Source organism: Gossypium hirsutum, chromosome A10 (genome assembly GCF_007990345.1).
Source record: "Gossypium hirsutum isolate 1008001.06 chromosome A10, Gossypium_hirsutum_v2.1, whole genome shotgun sequence".
NCBI classification, from domain to species: Eukaryota; Viridiplantae; Streptophyta; class Magnoliopsida; order Malvales; family Malvaceae; genus Gossypium; species Gossypium hirsutum.
In genome coordinates this window covers 102,655,862-102,671,576 of record NC_053433.1, presented here as the reverse complement: position 1 = coordinate 102,671,576, position 15,715 = coordinate 102,655,862, and the positions used below count along the sequence as shown (strand labels likewise).

Here is a 15,715-nt window from a genome sequence, read left to right as displayed (position 1 = left end):
ATCAATTCCCAATTCAGTTTAAAACCTAAAAAACCCCAAATACCGATCAAAATTTTCCAAATAGATTTTCGTTCCCCCCCCAAATCCCCCTGAAGCTAATCTGTTTCTAACCCTAAAACATTAACCCATTAACCCTTCAATTTTTTTCCCTAAACCCGTCCCAAACCCATCAGCCGTCGCCAACGTGGCAAGTTAACTTGCCACATCAGCGGTTAACTTGCCACGTCAACAATCCCGTTAATACCCTAACGGTAACTGTTAGTTAGTGATTGTTTTGTCACTTTTTTATAACGTTAGTGACCGTTTTGTTACTTTTTGAAAGTTAAGTGACTGAAATGAAACCTAGGTGACTGTTTTGTCATTTACCCTAAAGTTTGATGACTGTTGGTGTAATTTACCTTTTTCTTTTTAAACATACAGGGACTATTTTATTATTTTTTGAATGAAAGGGAGCAAAATATAATTTTATCATATTTGCAACCTATAGGGACTATTTTATTATTATCCTTTCCTATACTAAACAGCGGCAATAGAGAGAGAACTCTAGCTCAACTGCTGCTGCTTAGTTGAATTGCTCCCAAAGATCCACACTTTAATCCTATGGCATCCTCAATGTCCCTTTCCTTCTCTTCTTCTCTGCTCTCCTCTGCTCTGCTACGCCCAGAACCCATGCCCAAGTCCAAGCCCCATCCCACAAACTCCTTCATTGTTCCATCTGCCGTCGCCGGTGCTGTTTCCGATAAGAAGAGGCACTGGAAGGAAGGAGAGTACCCTGGCCTGTCACACCATTCCATTCCTGGGTCTTCCAAGAAAACCCCCCTCAAGAATCTCAAGAAGAAACTCGACCGCAAGAACGCCGCCAAGGCCTGGGTCTCCACCGTCACCGAAACCTTGTCCGATTGCATCCTAAAGAAGCAGTGGCTTCAAGCTCTCCAGGTTCACTCTCTACTTCTCCTCTTCTTTTAGCGGTCGTGGGATTCTTTATTCTGATGATAAGGTAGCCAATTTTTAATATTCAGGTATTTGAGATGCTTAGGGAACAACCCTTTTATCAACCAAAAGAAGGCACGTACATGAAACTACTTGTTCTTCTTGGGAAATCCGGGCAACCCCACCGTGCCCGCCAGCTGTTCGATGAAATGGTTGAAGAAGGATGTGAACCAACTCCAGAGCTTTACACGGCATTGCTCGCTGCTTATTGTCGAAACAATCTCATTGACGATGCTTTCTCAACGCTTAACCAAATGAAAACACTTCCTCGTTGTCAGCCTGATGTCTTCACCTACAGTACCTTGATTAAGGCGTGTGTTGATGCCTCGCGATTCGACTTGGTTGAGTCTCTGTATGAGGAAATGGATGAGCGGTTGATAACTCCGAATACAGTTACCCAGAACATAGTGTTAAGTGGATATGGTAAGGCGGGGAAGTTTGATCAGATGGAGAAAGTCCTATCTGGCATGTTGGAGAGCTCAGCATGCAAACCTGATGTGTGGACAATGAACACCATCCTCAGTGTATTTGGTAACAAAGGGCAGATTGATATGATGGAGAGATGGTATGAGAAATTCCGAAATTTTGGCATCGAGCCAGAAACACGCTCTTTCAATATCTTGATCGGTGCTTATGGGAAGAAAAGAATGTATGATAAGATGTCATCCGTGATGGAATACATGCGGAAGCTTCAATTTCCGTGGACAACCTCTACTTACAACAATGTCATTGAGGCATTTGCTGATGTCGGGGATGTGAAACACATGGAATACACGTTTGATCAAATGCGTGCTGAAGGGATGAAGGCAGACACCAAGACCTTTTGCTGCCTTATCAATGGATATGCTAATGCTGGTCTCTTTCATAAAGTTATTAGCACAGCTCAGTTGGCTGCCAAGTTTGAGATACCTGAAAATACCTCATTTTACAATGCTGTAATATTTGCTTGTGCAAAGGCAGAGGATTTGATGGAAATGGCGAGAGTTTTTAATCGAATGAAAGACAAGCAATGCCCACCTAATGAGTTAACCTTCTCCATCATGGTGGATGCATACAGAAAGGAAGGCATGAATGACAAGATCTACTATTTGGAGCAACTACAACAGGAGTTGCTTAATAATGGTTGTCTACCATCTCAGTAGAACATTTGAGTGAAACCAATAACAGTGCTGCTGTATTTCTCCCACAACCGAATCGGAGAAGCATAGCTTTTCCTTGAATGCGCTTGCGATCTTAATGAATCGAGTCACTGATAGATCAGCTGCTGCATTTGCTTTCTAGAATGGATGGTTGATCACTGCCTATCCTCTTATATTTGCTGTGACTGATATCTTTGGGGGTTCATTGATGTTTGGATGGAAGCTTGCGGGTACTTCAATTTATGTACAAAGTTGTTGAATGTAGGGGAATAGTTCATTTTATGTACAAAGTTGTTGAATGTAGGGGAATAGTTCATTTTATGTACAAAGTTGTTGAATGTAGGGGAATGTAGGGGAATTTCAGAGCTGTAATTTCTTCTTTTTATTGACAGTGGGAAGAGGATCTTCATCGGTTATCTACTTTTGTGAGTGATTAGAATTTGTGGGTTCTGGAATCCAAAAGGCTATAGATAGATGGTTTTTATCAGGTTATTGTGATGGAATAGATTCATCTAATATTTACTTGCACTATCTGTCACGACCCACGACCGAACCATACTTTCTATCACAACCTGAACCTTCGGGTTATGTTGTGATACTCTATCAGAAATTGTCCTCTATTCAAACCTAGAATCTTTTGTACAAAGAGTGCACTTAATACAAATATTTTGCCATCAACAAAGAAGTGCATTTTGTAAAGAGCCTTTTGCGTGTGAGGTTTTAGGTTCGAATCGGCAACAAAACTTGAGACAATTGCGGTAGCTTAAAGGTACCATTCCAACTTGAGACACTTCATACACAATATGAAACCTTTTAAGCACTCACAGAACTCTTTAAGATTTTGCAATGTATAGGTGCATCTCAATAAATTCAAACCTAGAATCTCACATATAAAAGAATCTACTTTACGAAGTAGATATCAAGATTTTGTCATGCCTCAATTGATTCAACCCTAAAACCTCACATATAAAGAATTGTGTTTTGCAAAGCAGATACCAGAGTAAATACCAATACTCCATGTGTAAAGTTTTAGATTAGAATTCATTGAGGTGCACTTGCTGGTGGCAGCAAACTTTTGAAACATGCAGGTAATTGAAAAGGACAATTCCAATTTGTATGCCACTGTTTGACATTTCTAATTCGAGTCCAGTTTGATTAAGCATTGTATATGACCAACATACCTTTATTTTAAAGAAAAATAGATTCATTAATAATAAGAAGGATTGGAAAGTTAAAACAGAGTGAAAATAAACGGCTTATACCCAAGTAGACAAGCTTATTTCATACACTCTTACTTAAATCTCTCAATGAAATGAATTTCACCTAATTGAACCAATCTATCTATATTAACAATACGAAGAAAGACAACTAATATAATTAAAGTAGTTTGGATTTTAAGTACATAAGTAGAAATTTAATATTATAAATATAGAACAAGGTATAATGACTTATTTGGCCCTTCAGCTTTATAAAGAAAATATCATTTTAGTCCTTTATTTAATTTTTCTTCTCTTTTAGCCATTGAACTTACATTTTTTGTTATTTTTTTGTTAAATCACCCTAAAATGAATGGAAAAATTTGACGTTTATTAACTATGATGATGTGGCATATACATAAATTGCCATGTGGATGACATGTAAGCAGTTATTTAATTTTTTAAAATTAAAAAATATTTTTATAATTTTTAATTTTTAAAATTTTTAAAAATAGTTCTTATATTTTTTGAATTTTTAAATTTTTAAAAAAATTAATTAAATATCGATGTGTCATCCACATGCTACTTCAGCAAAGTTAAAAAAATTAATTTTTTTATCCATTTTGAAGTGATTTTACAAAAAAAGTAAATTTAAAGACTAAAAAATCGAAAAATGAAAATAAATTTTTTTGGATAAGCTAATAAATTGTTGGAATGGAGTGGTATAGCTAGAGATTAGGTTATAGGAATTCAAAATTTTCTGAATCGAAATTGTGTAGTTTACAAACTAATAATCCAAATGACTTAGTAATATTAAGTTATAAACATGTTTTCTTTGATTTATTTTGCTTACAAGCTTTCGAACCTTTTCAAGGTTAAATGATAAGCACCCAACCATTGAGGACAAGAGTAGAGCCAAATACTCAAATGTATACATAAAAATGGAGCTTTGCCACTATCATCACTATGTTATCTAAATTACCCTAATCTCTCATTTGAAGCAAAAAATTAAAATTGTTAAGTATTGTTTCGAATTTAGTTAAAATTTAAATTCAATTATTAACTTCAGTTAATTTTTAAAAAAAAAATTATTGGTATAACATTTTAAAATAAAAAAAAATATTTAGATTTGTATTTTTAATTCTTGAAATAAAATAGGAGATACTGTAGCATATTTTAACTTAGTATTTAATCAAATATAATAATACATCGATTTGTTCATTGTTCGTCCTCCTCACAAGGTTCCAAAACAATACAACTAAAAATAGCCCATTAATTAATGTCACCTCGAGTTATGCTTGTAATATGCTTGTTTATTTGTTGTTTGTTTCTACCCTTTCGACTCCATTTTCATAAGGCGCATCGCTTCGCTTTGGCTTTAATTGTCTTTGAATTTAACGTATCGTTTACTTTCCACGTTTCCCTGCTACATATTTACCTCTCACAACATCTTAACTCTCTGCATGTTTTCAACCCTTTGGTTCATCATCCCAATACTGTATGATGGCCCAACAGGATGGTTCAGATGAGATAGAATCCGTGAGAATCCAGTTATCAAATATTGGAAGGAGTGTCTCAACTGAGGAGGTGCAGACTTTACGTACTCTGACTTCTTTTGATGATGATAGTGATTATGATGATGATGATTATTATTGTTATGATGATTATTGTTATGATGATGATGATGATGATGATGATGAATACGAGTCCCAATGGGCTGCAGTTGAGAGACTACCATTGTTTGAACGCATTACTACGGCTCTTTTCGATGACAAAGTTGGAAGAAAACGACTTGTTAATGTCACCAAACTTGGACCTGATGAGCGGCATTGTTTCATAGACAAGCTCATAAAACATGTTCAAAATGATAACCTGAGTTTGTTGGAAAAACTTAGGCACAGAATTGACAGGTAACTCTCACTCTCATCATGTATAGCAGCATTGATGCATTCTCTAATCCGATTCGTGTTAAGAGCATGTTTTAAATTTTACAGGGCTGGAGTACAGTTGCCTTCTGTGGAAGTGAGGTATAAAAATTTAAGTGTCCAAGCCGAGTGCCAGTTGGTTCATGGCAAACCTCTTCCCACACTCTGGAATGCCACCAAAGGCGCCTTTTCTGTAAGTACCGGCGAGTAGATCACCATTTTGTTGATATCACTTTTGTAATTCTATAAGTAAATCTTGAGCTGAGATGGCTCATGCATTCATTCATAATATACCTAAGTTGCAAGTTATGATCAAACCTTGGGTATTTCACTTGTCTTTTCTCAAATATGATAGTATTTCTTGTATGTATTTGTTTTCGGTTTGCTAGTTGGTGATTAATTTAGTAATGTTTTCTAGTTTCTACCGTTGTGACAGGGTATATCTAATTTATTAGGTTCAAAACAAGAAGCCAAGATAAGCATCCTAAAAGATGTCAACGGCATCATAAAACCCGGAAGGTACACCAATGGAAATACTTCTACGTTAAACAAGAGAAGAGAATAAAACCTTCTATATTTATATACATATTGGGGACTAGGTTGACTAAACTTCTGTTTGGATATGGTTACATCTAGGATGACTTTATTGCTTGGCCCTCCAGGATGTGGCAAAACTACATTTTTGCTGGCACTTGCTGGGAAATTAAGCCAAACTCTCGAGGTGACATTTTTAACTAATTCGAAATATATTTCTCCCGAAATGTTTCAATGTTAACAACTTAACACAACCATTGATGCTGTTTTGGGTCAAAGTACAAAGTTTATAATAACACCATATGAAGCTGCATTCCACAACCTAGTGCTGCTTGATTTAGTAATTGCTAAGCTATGGCATGCTGTTGGAAATTCACATGCTGCATGCAGGCCAGTTTCCAACACTCCTCCTTGGCTTGCATGCTGCAAACTCTTGTTCATTAAGCATTCTCTAATGATTTTATTCACTAAATCATTTTTCTCATCTCCTTTTGCTTCCAAATCTCTTTGAAGGTCCTCGACCATTAGCTTCAACTCCAATTTTTGATTCTCCATTTCATTCAATCTTTCGGATGACTTTTGTTTCTTTCTATCAAACTGCAATTCTAGTTTTGCCTTCTGGATATGAAGAGATTCCAGCTACTGCTGCAATGTGTTTACCTCATCCATTAACCTCTGTACTTGATTTGATGCTTCATCACCTTCAAATGCCAAATTTTCTTTCAACAGAGCCTTCTCAGCTTGCAAAGTCTCCTTCTCTGATAGCAGATTAATTTCCTGAGCAGTCAAGTTCTTCATACCAGACAATGATTCACTGTTATCATCCTCAAGTTTCTTCGTGAGAATAAAAATTTCTTTTTCTCTCTTTTCCAACATTATTTCGAGTTCTGAAATGCGGGATTGGAGTCCTATATTTTGATCTCCCAGTTTTTCTGCTTCAATTGCTTTGTTCTCTAACTGCTCCGCCATATCTCTGTTAGTTGCTTGCAATGATTTCAACTCAAGTTCCAAGCTAGTTACATGTGCCTTTAATTCTTTTATCTGAGCAGATGATTGGTTCCCATGCATATCATGCACCTCTTTGAATGTCAAAAATTTCCTTTCTTTCTCAACAGAATTAGTGAAATTTTTAACCAAATCTTCTTTGGTTAGCTGAGCCATTGACATGTTGTTGGCATGGCTAAACCTCTTGTGACACAGCATGGATTCATCTGCAGCAGCTGTGTAGGCACTATCTGGACTCTTATTCCAGTCCACAATAAAACTTTTTTCTGTCATAGCTACTGTCATGAGCTTGGATCCACTAGGATCACTAATCAGGCATTCTTTGCCTTTGAATACAACTGAATAGCCCTTCTCAAGCAGTTGAGCAATGCTAAGCAAATTTCTATCAATTTCAGGCACTAACAAGACATTTTTAACAAGTTTGGTACTTGTAGGAGTGCTTATCAGCACATCTCCTTTGCCTTCAACTTTGATGAAGTGTCCATTTCCGACCTTCACATTTGTTTTGAAGCTTCTGTCAATTGACTTAAAAATGCTAGCATCAGGGGTCATGCGGTTTGTGCAACCACTGTCTATCAACCATCCATCTGTAGCTTTTCCTTTAACAGCTGAACAAGAAACTGCAAAAACTTGTTCTTCTTGGTCATTGTCTTCTTCTACTACTTGAGCTTCAGCTCTTGGCTGCTGGGGTTGGTTGTATCTTGGTCTGCCCTTATTTTTGCAAACCCTTTCTACATGACCCATCTTCTTGCAAAATCTGCACTGCACACAGGCCTGAACCAACATACTTTACCCGGGTGACTTGCCCTTCTGCAGTGTGGACATGGTGGATATCTTCCTGCACCATCTGCTTTAGGCTCGTTTGACCAGGTATTCTTGCCTTCGTAGGCAGAGGTGCTCGAGGCAGACTTGGCTTCGGCTTGAAAGGCAATGAGCCGTTGAAGCATACAGAGCCTTAGTCTTAAGGGCCTTTGGAATTTTTGGAATACAGAGCCTTAGCCTTTGGAATTGGTATCAGAGCCTTAGTCTTAAGGGCCTTTGGAATTTTTGCTTCTACTGCTAGAAAGGCAAGGAGCCGTTGAAGCCTGTCATCTTTGAAGGCTTGTCTTTGCTTCTGCTACTTGTTAAGAAAGAAGCTGCCAAAGTCTAACATCTTTGAGGGCTATTTGTTAAGGTAGCAGCAACTCACATTTGTGAGACTATAAGTTGAAGGAGGAGAAGACAGCAGCAACTCACCCCTGTGAGACTCTTAAACAAGCTTAGAATAAGCTGAATGAGGAGTTTCAAGGAAGACAGTATGTGAAGAGCAAGTCTATCAAAGGTGAAGTTCAATGCAAGTTGTAAAGTTGCAAGCCTGTTGAAGACAGTAAACCAAGTGCGAGCCTGTCAAAGTGAGAGCTCGTCTAAATGCAAGCCGAGTGGGTGCAAGCCAAAGTGTGGCGGACGGTCTAAATGCAAGCTCGAGAGGGTGCAAGCTGTAGATTGAAGGCAAGCAAACTATACTTGCAAGCTGTTTGTGTAAGAAGAAACAGGACAGTAATGAACAAATGAACAAGCTAGGCAAGATGTGTTGTCAACCGAGGCTATGAAGGAGGAGAAGACTCCATTTGATGAGAAAATGTTTGGCACAAAAGACTGGGATAGTCAAGTGTGCAAGTCAGATTTGCTATGAAGGAGGAGAAGACTCCATTTGATCAACGAATATTTAGGCACAAAAGACTGGGATAGTCAAGTGTGTGAGTGAGATTCTGTTGATAATGAGGCCAAGGTTGAAGATAAGTTGAGAATGAAGTTCTTGTGCAGGGTCAGCTTGAAAGAAGGCATCTAAGGACTGCCAAGTTCAAAAACTTGATGAATGAATGACATTTGCAGCATGGAGTCCAAGGAGGAGTGTTGGAAATTGGCCATCCATGCTGCTGTTATGTTTTTGTTGAGTGCATACGGCTTGTATGCATGCTGCATGCTGCATGCTGCAGCAACATGTTGTTTGTTGTAGTTGCAATTTAGTTTAGTTTGGTTAAAAATGAACTAGTTGTTGATGTTTTTGATAGGTTTAGGTGCTGATAGATTGACAAATCAGCTTTACCATGTGTGCAAGTTATGTTTATCAATTTACTAGGCTACTTAGTGGTAGTAGGTAGTATTTGGTGATAGTTTTTAGCTATAAATGTATTGTTTTTCTTATTGAAAAGATGAGCTAAATGAGCTGAAGCCAGAGCTCCCTTGCTGCACATTTGTGAGCAAGTAAAAATACTGCCTTGTTCTGTCCTGTATTTCTTCCTCTGCTCCGTTCCTCTGCTGTCAAAAATCCCCAACAATAGCTAAAAGCTTGAACTTCAAGCATTTTTTCTTCATATTTTATCCGGGTATAATACGTTGCTGCTGGTGCTCTGTTTGAAATTCTTACTTTACCCGGTTAAAGTGCACTCAAACTCCAACACATGCTTATTATCTTTTTCATTCTGCAAAAGGTTTCAGGGGAAATAACTTACAATGGTTATGGACTAGATGAGTTTAATCCTCGGAAAACATCAACTTATGTTAGCCAATATGATCTGCATACTCCAGAGATGACAGTAAGGGAGACACTTGATTTTTCTGCACGCTTTCAGGGTATAGGAAGCAGAGCTGGTAAGTGCTCAATTTATATGTTGATTTTGATATTAAGTTACTTCCTTTTCTTTGTTATTTCCTAATCTTTTGCGTGCTTATAAAGAAATCATTAAGGAAGTCAGCCAAAGAGAAAAGCAGGCAGGGATAGTTCCGGATCCTGATGTAGATGCTTACATGAAGGTTTCTGTTCAGCTTTCTATTTTATTTTCAGTGCTCGAATTAATCAAAGTGCTCTTCCATTTTGATATAAGACTTGCACATAGAATACAGATAACTTTTATATATGATGCATAACGTCCGTTCTTTTGCACAATGTTATATGGACTAAACTATTATCGTTTCTTTCAGGCAATATCAGTTGAAGGTACGGAAAGTACCCTTCAAACAGATTATATTCTGAAGGTAAAAACTGGTTTTCTTTTACAGGGAAGAATACCTTCTTGAAACATGAACTCATGTCGTGTCTTTTTTTTTTTTTCAGATTCTTGGACTTGACAACTGTGCTGACACAATGGTTGGTGATGCCATAAGAAGAGGTATCTCAGGTGGTGAAAAGAAGAGATTGACTACAGGTAGTGTATGTTTGAGGGTAGACTTGCTAATATGTGTCATTTGGTTAGTAGAATGTAGTGCAATAAACTTAAAACGTCTAGGAATTGGGTTGAATAGGACTGGATTTTCTTTTAAGTGCAGGGGAGATGATTGTAGGTCCAACAAAAGTTTTATTCATGGACGAAATATCGAATGGCCTTGATAGCTCTACTAGTTTCCAGGTTGTTTCCTGCATTCAGCATTTGGTGCATCATACTGATGCTACTGCATTGATATCTCTTCTTCAACCTGCACCAGAGATCTTTGATCTCTTCGATGATGTTATTCTGATGGCAGAAGGGAAAGTTGTGTATCATGGCCCTCGCACTTATATTCACAAATTCTTCAAGAATTGCGGGTTTAGGTGCCTGGAAAGAAAAGGAATTGCTGACTTCATTCAGGAGGTATACCTGTGATTGTGAGGCTCATACTTGTGAACGTCATTGTCTCCATGTCCTCATTGGTCTCTTAAATGATTATACTTTTTTATCTGCTCCAGGTAATCTCAAGAAAAGATCAAGCACAGTACTGGTACCATAAGGAACAGCCTTACAGATATGTTTCTGTTAATCAATTCATCCAAAAGTTCAAAGAATGTAAAATCGGCGTAAGTTTAGAGAAGGAGCTCTCGGATCCACTTGAAAAGACTCAAAGCCGCCGAGATTCTCTTTCCTTTAAAAGGTACTCGCTTAGTAAATGGGAACTGTTTAAGGCTTGCTTAAGGAGGGAATTCCTTTTGATGAAGAGGAACTCTTTTCTGTATGTGTTCAAGACTTTACAGGTAATTGACATCGTGTTTCATCATCTGATCAACTTCCATTTTTATCCTTCATAGCTGAGAGCATTATTGTTGGATTATTTTTCTCTGCAGCTTCTCATGGGTGCATCAATGACTATGACTGTTTTCCTACGCACTCGAATGGCTGTTGACATCATCCATGCGAATTATTATTTGGGTGCTTTATTTTTTACTCTCATGTTAATCATTGTTGATGCATTTCCAGAATTGAGCTTAACCGTATCAAGACTCGAAGTTTTCCACAAACAGCGGGAGTTATGCTTCTATCCTGCGTGGGCTTATGCAATTCCTGCAGCAATCCTAAAAATCCCGCTTTCATTCTTAGAGTCATTTTTATTGATCTCTCTCACCTATTATACCATTGGTTACAGCCCTGAGGTTGGAAGGTAAGATCTGCACATATGGAAACTTTAGTTCTATGTTTTTGGGGATTAAGTTGAAGTGTCAGATGTATGTTACTTATTATACATGAGTGGCTTAATTATCCCTTAGACATGACTATTAGTACTTACTAGTATATGCATCAATTCAGAAGGGGTACATTACAAAAAAATGAATACTAATGCAGATGAAAAGATAAAGATCAATCTGATTTTGTAATATTGGAGACATACATGTTTCAATTCACATAGGATCTATAAACCTTACTGCCATGGACTCTAAAATGTAACTTTATAAAATAGCTTTAAGTTGGTTAGGGAAAACATATGGATGAAATCAAGTCTAACAGTTCACTCTTCAAAGTACTAAATTTTTAAAATTTTGATTGTGATTGATATATGTGTGTGTGTTTGTGTATCTCATCTGAAGTATATTATATATGCTCCTATTAGGTTCTTTCGGCAGTTCCTTGTAAGCTTTGGTCTGCACGTAGCAGGAATGTCCATGTTCCGTTTAATTTCCTCGGTGTCCCAAACTATAGTTGCTTCTACAACTGCTGGCACTCTTGCACTAGTGATTATGTCATCCTTCGGTGGCTTCATCGTGACACAACGTAATGTCATTAGCTGCTCTCCACCATTTGATTTGAAATTCATTTGCTTAGATAAATGCCAAGTGCTTTTCTTTACAATTTTTGCACCTTATATGGTTGCAGCATCTATGCCTCCTTGGTTAAACTGGGGATTTTGGCTAAATCCGGTATCATATGGGGAGATAGGCATGGCATTGAATGAACTTCTTGCTCCTCGGTGGGAAAAGGTAAAACTCACTACTCAATAAATTGCAGTGGTTGCAGTCGGCACTTTGATGCATTATGAATATGGATGAACCAAAGGATTTGGCATATTGTCATCATCTTAAATCTTTGTTTGGCCTTGGCCAGAAGCTGAGAACAAGAGAAACTAGTGTTAGCATGCAAAGAACCAATGTGATTTTCATTTTTGTCTGCTTCTTATCTTTAGTAATTCTGATCCATTAGAGCCTCCATCAATGATTCATTCATTAGGCATAAATCATATATTGGTTCTTAACTTGTTTAATTTTGCTTATAGGTTAAGTCCGGAAACACAAGCGCTGGACAAGAAACTCTAGAAAATCGTGGATTGAACTTTGATAGCTCCTTTTACTGGTTATCGGTTGCAGCTTTATTTGGATTAACAGCGCTTTTCAATGTCATTTTTATGTTGGCTTTGACTTTCTTGAAGCGTAAGTTGATCTTCAACTGCTGGCCAGAGCTCCTCTTTAAAAGGGAAAATATATATAAATTTTGTGCTAATCAATACATTGATGAAGTTCAGCTCCAGGAAAGTCTCGTGCTATGGTTTCTTTCGAAAGATACTATCAGCTACAAGGACAAGAAGATAGTAGAGATGAAAGCATACACAATGAAAGCAAAATCAGTGTTGAAACTGACAGTTTTTCTGGATCTGAAACAGGTGAGAATATCGAATCCTCTTTAACATCAAAATTGAAAAGTGTTATTATATATTAATGTAGAATTTGTGTTGTATGAATATGTCTATAGGAAAAATGGTTTTGCCTTTCCAGCCACTGACTGTGGCATTCCGGGATGTGCAGTACTATGTGAATATTCCTATGGTAACAATCCTAATCCTACTTCTAGATTCGTTCATGTAGTTGGCATTATAAATTCTTCATTGCTCTCTAACTCGAACGAAGTTGTAAATTCTTGTTTCAGGGTTTTAAGCAGAAAAAGGTGCAGCTTTTATCGGACATTACCGGAGCATTTAGGCCTGGTATTTTAACAGCATTGATGGGTGTCAGTGGAGCAGGTAAAACAACTCTTATGGATGTTCTTTCCGGAAGGAAAACTGGGGGCATAATTGAAGGAGAGATTAGAATTGGTGGGTACCTCAAGGTTCAAGATGCATATGCCAGGGTATCAGGCTACTGTGAGCAAACTGATATACATACTCCCCATCTCACCGTAGAAGAATCACTAATATATTCTGCTTGGCTGCGTCTTCCTTCTTATATTGATTCAGAAACTAAAGCTGTATGGAAGGCACCTTACTTCAGATTATAATTAATGATTTCCTTTTTCTTATTCATCATTGTCTCTTCTTTTTTATTTTTCCTGCAGAGCTTCATAAATGAAGTACTTGAAACCATAGAGCTTGATGAAATCAAAGATTCCATAGTAGGCATAGCTGGAGTTAATGGTTTATCTACTGAGCAGCGTAAGAGGCTGACCATAGCTGTTGAGCTCGTTGCCAATCCCTCCATCATGTTCATGGATGAACCAACTACAGGTTTAGATGCAAGAGCAGCAGCAATTGTTATGAGGGCAGTGAAGAATGTTGTTGAAACTGGGAGAACTGTAGTTTGCACTATCCACCAACCTAGTATTCATATATTTGAGGCATTTGATGAGGTAGAATAATATGATATATACATAACATTTCTTATGGTGAAATGGGATCTAAAGCTAACATGCACTTTTTTCTTGCTCACATGGCATGGCAGTTGATTTTAATGAAAACTGGCGGGCGCATTATCTACTCTGGACCGCTGGGTCAGAACTCCAGTCGAGTTATTCAGTACTTTCAGGTCAGCTTACTAGAGGATTTATTATGAACAATATGACGGTTGCAAGTATTATCTAATCTTTGGAAACATATTATCATTATTAATGGTTCTGAGATATTCCGTTTTTGTTACCATATAATGCTTTAGAACATCCCTGGATTTCCCAAGATTAAAGACAAGTATAATCCAGCGACATGGATGCTAGACGTTACTTCTAAATCTGCAGAGGCCCAAACTAGCATAGATTTTGCTGATGTTTATGAGACATCCACTTTGTATAAGTAAGTACAACGGAAAATGCTAGGTGCAGGCTAACACTGTCACAAATTTAGTAGTTGGTTTTTCCACTACCAGCATTGGCTTTCATTTGCTGACTTCCATACATATTATATATGGTTGCATTTTGGCTAGCTTAGCATGCAAGTAACTCTTATGGCCATCTTACTATAACAGGGAAAATATAGAGTTGGTTAAGCAATTGAGTTCACCACCTCCTGATTCAAAGAATTGGAGTTCCCTACCCGATTTCCTCAGAATGGTTGGGAGCAGTTCAAAGCATGCCTATGGAAACAGCACTTGTCTTATTGGAGAAGTCCTTCATACAATTTGGCACGCTTTTTTTTCTTCTCTGTCTCATCTGTTATCTTCGGCATACTATTCTGGCAGAGAGGAACCAAAATGTCAGTAATCCCGATAACTATGAGCTTCAAAATTGAAAATATTCAAGACTGATGCAATATACCTTTTTTTTTTCCTTCTTTTTTTATAGAAATAACCAACAAGACCTGTTCAATGCACTTGGTGTGATGTATTCAGCACTATTCTTCTTTGGCATCAACAGTTGCTCATCAATTTTACCATTCATTTCAATCCAAAGAACAGTTATGTATCGTGAAATGTTTGCAGGAATGTACTCTTCGTGGGCTTACTCATTTGCACAGGTTTAAACTTCCCTCAAAGTTTATCTGAGTTATTCTGTCTAGCATTTCAAGATACACTTGATGGTGCTTTACACTATAATTTGAGTACCATTTTCTTTTGATGGAAGTTAATTAATCCGATAAGGTCAGCATGGTGCCAAGTAAGATGTAGTAAATCCATGGTGTTTCTAGTAAAAGGTGAAGGATATCTTGAGATGTTGCCATTTTTGTTTTCTTTATCTAATGGAGTTGGGATTTTCATTTTGTAGGTCATAATTGAGATTCCATACTTGGTTGGTGTTGCACTTCTATATGTAATGATCACATATCCAATGATTGGTTTCTACTGGTCAGCCTATAAAGTATTGTGGTCATTTTACACCATGTTTTGTTCACTGCTATGCTTCACCTACTTAGGGATGATGATAGTGTCATTGACACCCAACACCCCAGTGGCTTTCATTATGGCTTCATCTTCTTACTCCGTCTTGAATTTGTTCTCCGGCTTTTACATGCCTAGACCGGTACGTAAGCTTTGAAAACTCCTAATACTAAATAAAAATACTAGTGAATGTGATTGCTCCTTGTTATGCCAATCCTTGCTGAATTTCGGCATGTTTAAGCATGAAATTGATGCCCTCTTGCAGGAAATGCCGAGTTGGTGGGTTTGGCTATATTATTTAACCCCCACGTCTTGGTCACTGAATGCCATCTTCACGTCGCAGTATGGAGATATCGATAAAGAAATGCACGCTTTCGGAGAACCTACGACGGTTTCTGCTTTCTTAGAAAATTATTTTGGTTATCATCATACGTCTCTAGGTTCAGTTTCCATTGTTCTCATCATCTTCCCCGTCGGATTGGCACTTCTTTTCGCTTATTTTATCGGAAAATTAAATTTCCAAAGGAGTTAAATCAAATCTCAGCCTCTGTTGCTGCTATCTGTACAAAACATTCCCTGATAAACTAATAAAGAGACAGGTTTTACTTATGAAAGTCATTCAACTCAATA

The 15,715-nt window shown here is 37.5% G+C and overlaps 2 protein-coding genes across 2 annotated transcripts; both read left to right on the top strand.

Annotated features, from left to right (window-relative positions):
• The first annotated feature begins 461 nt into the window (after positions 1 to 461).
• LOC107942339 (pentatricopeptide repeat-containing protein At3g06430, chloroplastic) lies at positions 462 to 2,549 on the top strand. The gene is made up of 2 exons (XM_016875994.2): positions 462 to 936; positions 1,020 to 2,549. Exons 1-2 carry the CDS (start codon positions 601 to 603, stop codon positions 2,130 to 2,132), a joined length of 1,449 nt encoding a protein of 482 aa, XP_016731483.1. The 5' UTR covers positions 462 to 600; the 3' UTR covers positions 2,133 to 2,549.
• A 2,279-nt stretch (positions 2,550 to 4,828) lies between these two features.
• Positions 4,829 to 15,694, top strand: LOC107942335 (pleiotropic drug resistance protein 3-like). Its single transcript, XM_041077856.1, is given in 25 exon segments — positions 4,829 to 5,235; positions 5,320 to 5,443; positions 5,687 to 5,769; positions 5,887 to 5,971; positions 9,261 to 9,420; positions 9,506 to 9,582; positions 9,751 to 9,804; positions 9,884 to 9,974; positions 10,096 to 10,397; positions 10,493 to 10,774; positions 10,865 to 11,178; positions 11,626 to 11,786; positions 11,889 to 11,992; positions 12,286 to 12,439; positions 12,532 to 12,669; positions 12,759 to 12,832; positions 12,933 to 13,250; positions 13,338 to 13,628; positions 13,721 to 13,804; positions 13,931 to 14,064; positions 14,237 to 14,283; positions 14,286 to 14,463; positions 14,553 to 14,724; positions 14,973 to 15,227; positions 15,351 to 15,694. Coding segments are annotated over 25 exon segments (4,356 nt in total). The 3' UTR covers positions 15,618 to 15,694.
• Positions 15,695 to 15,715: the final 21 nt, after the last annotated feature.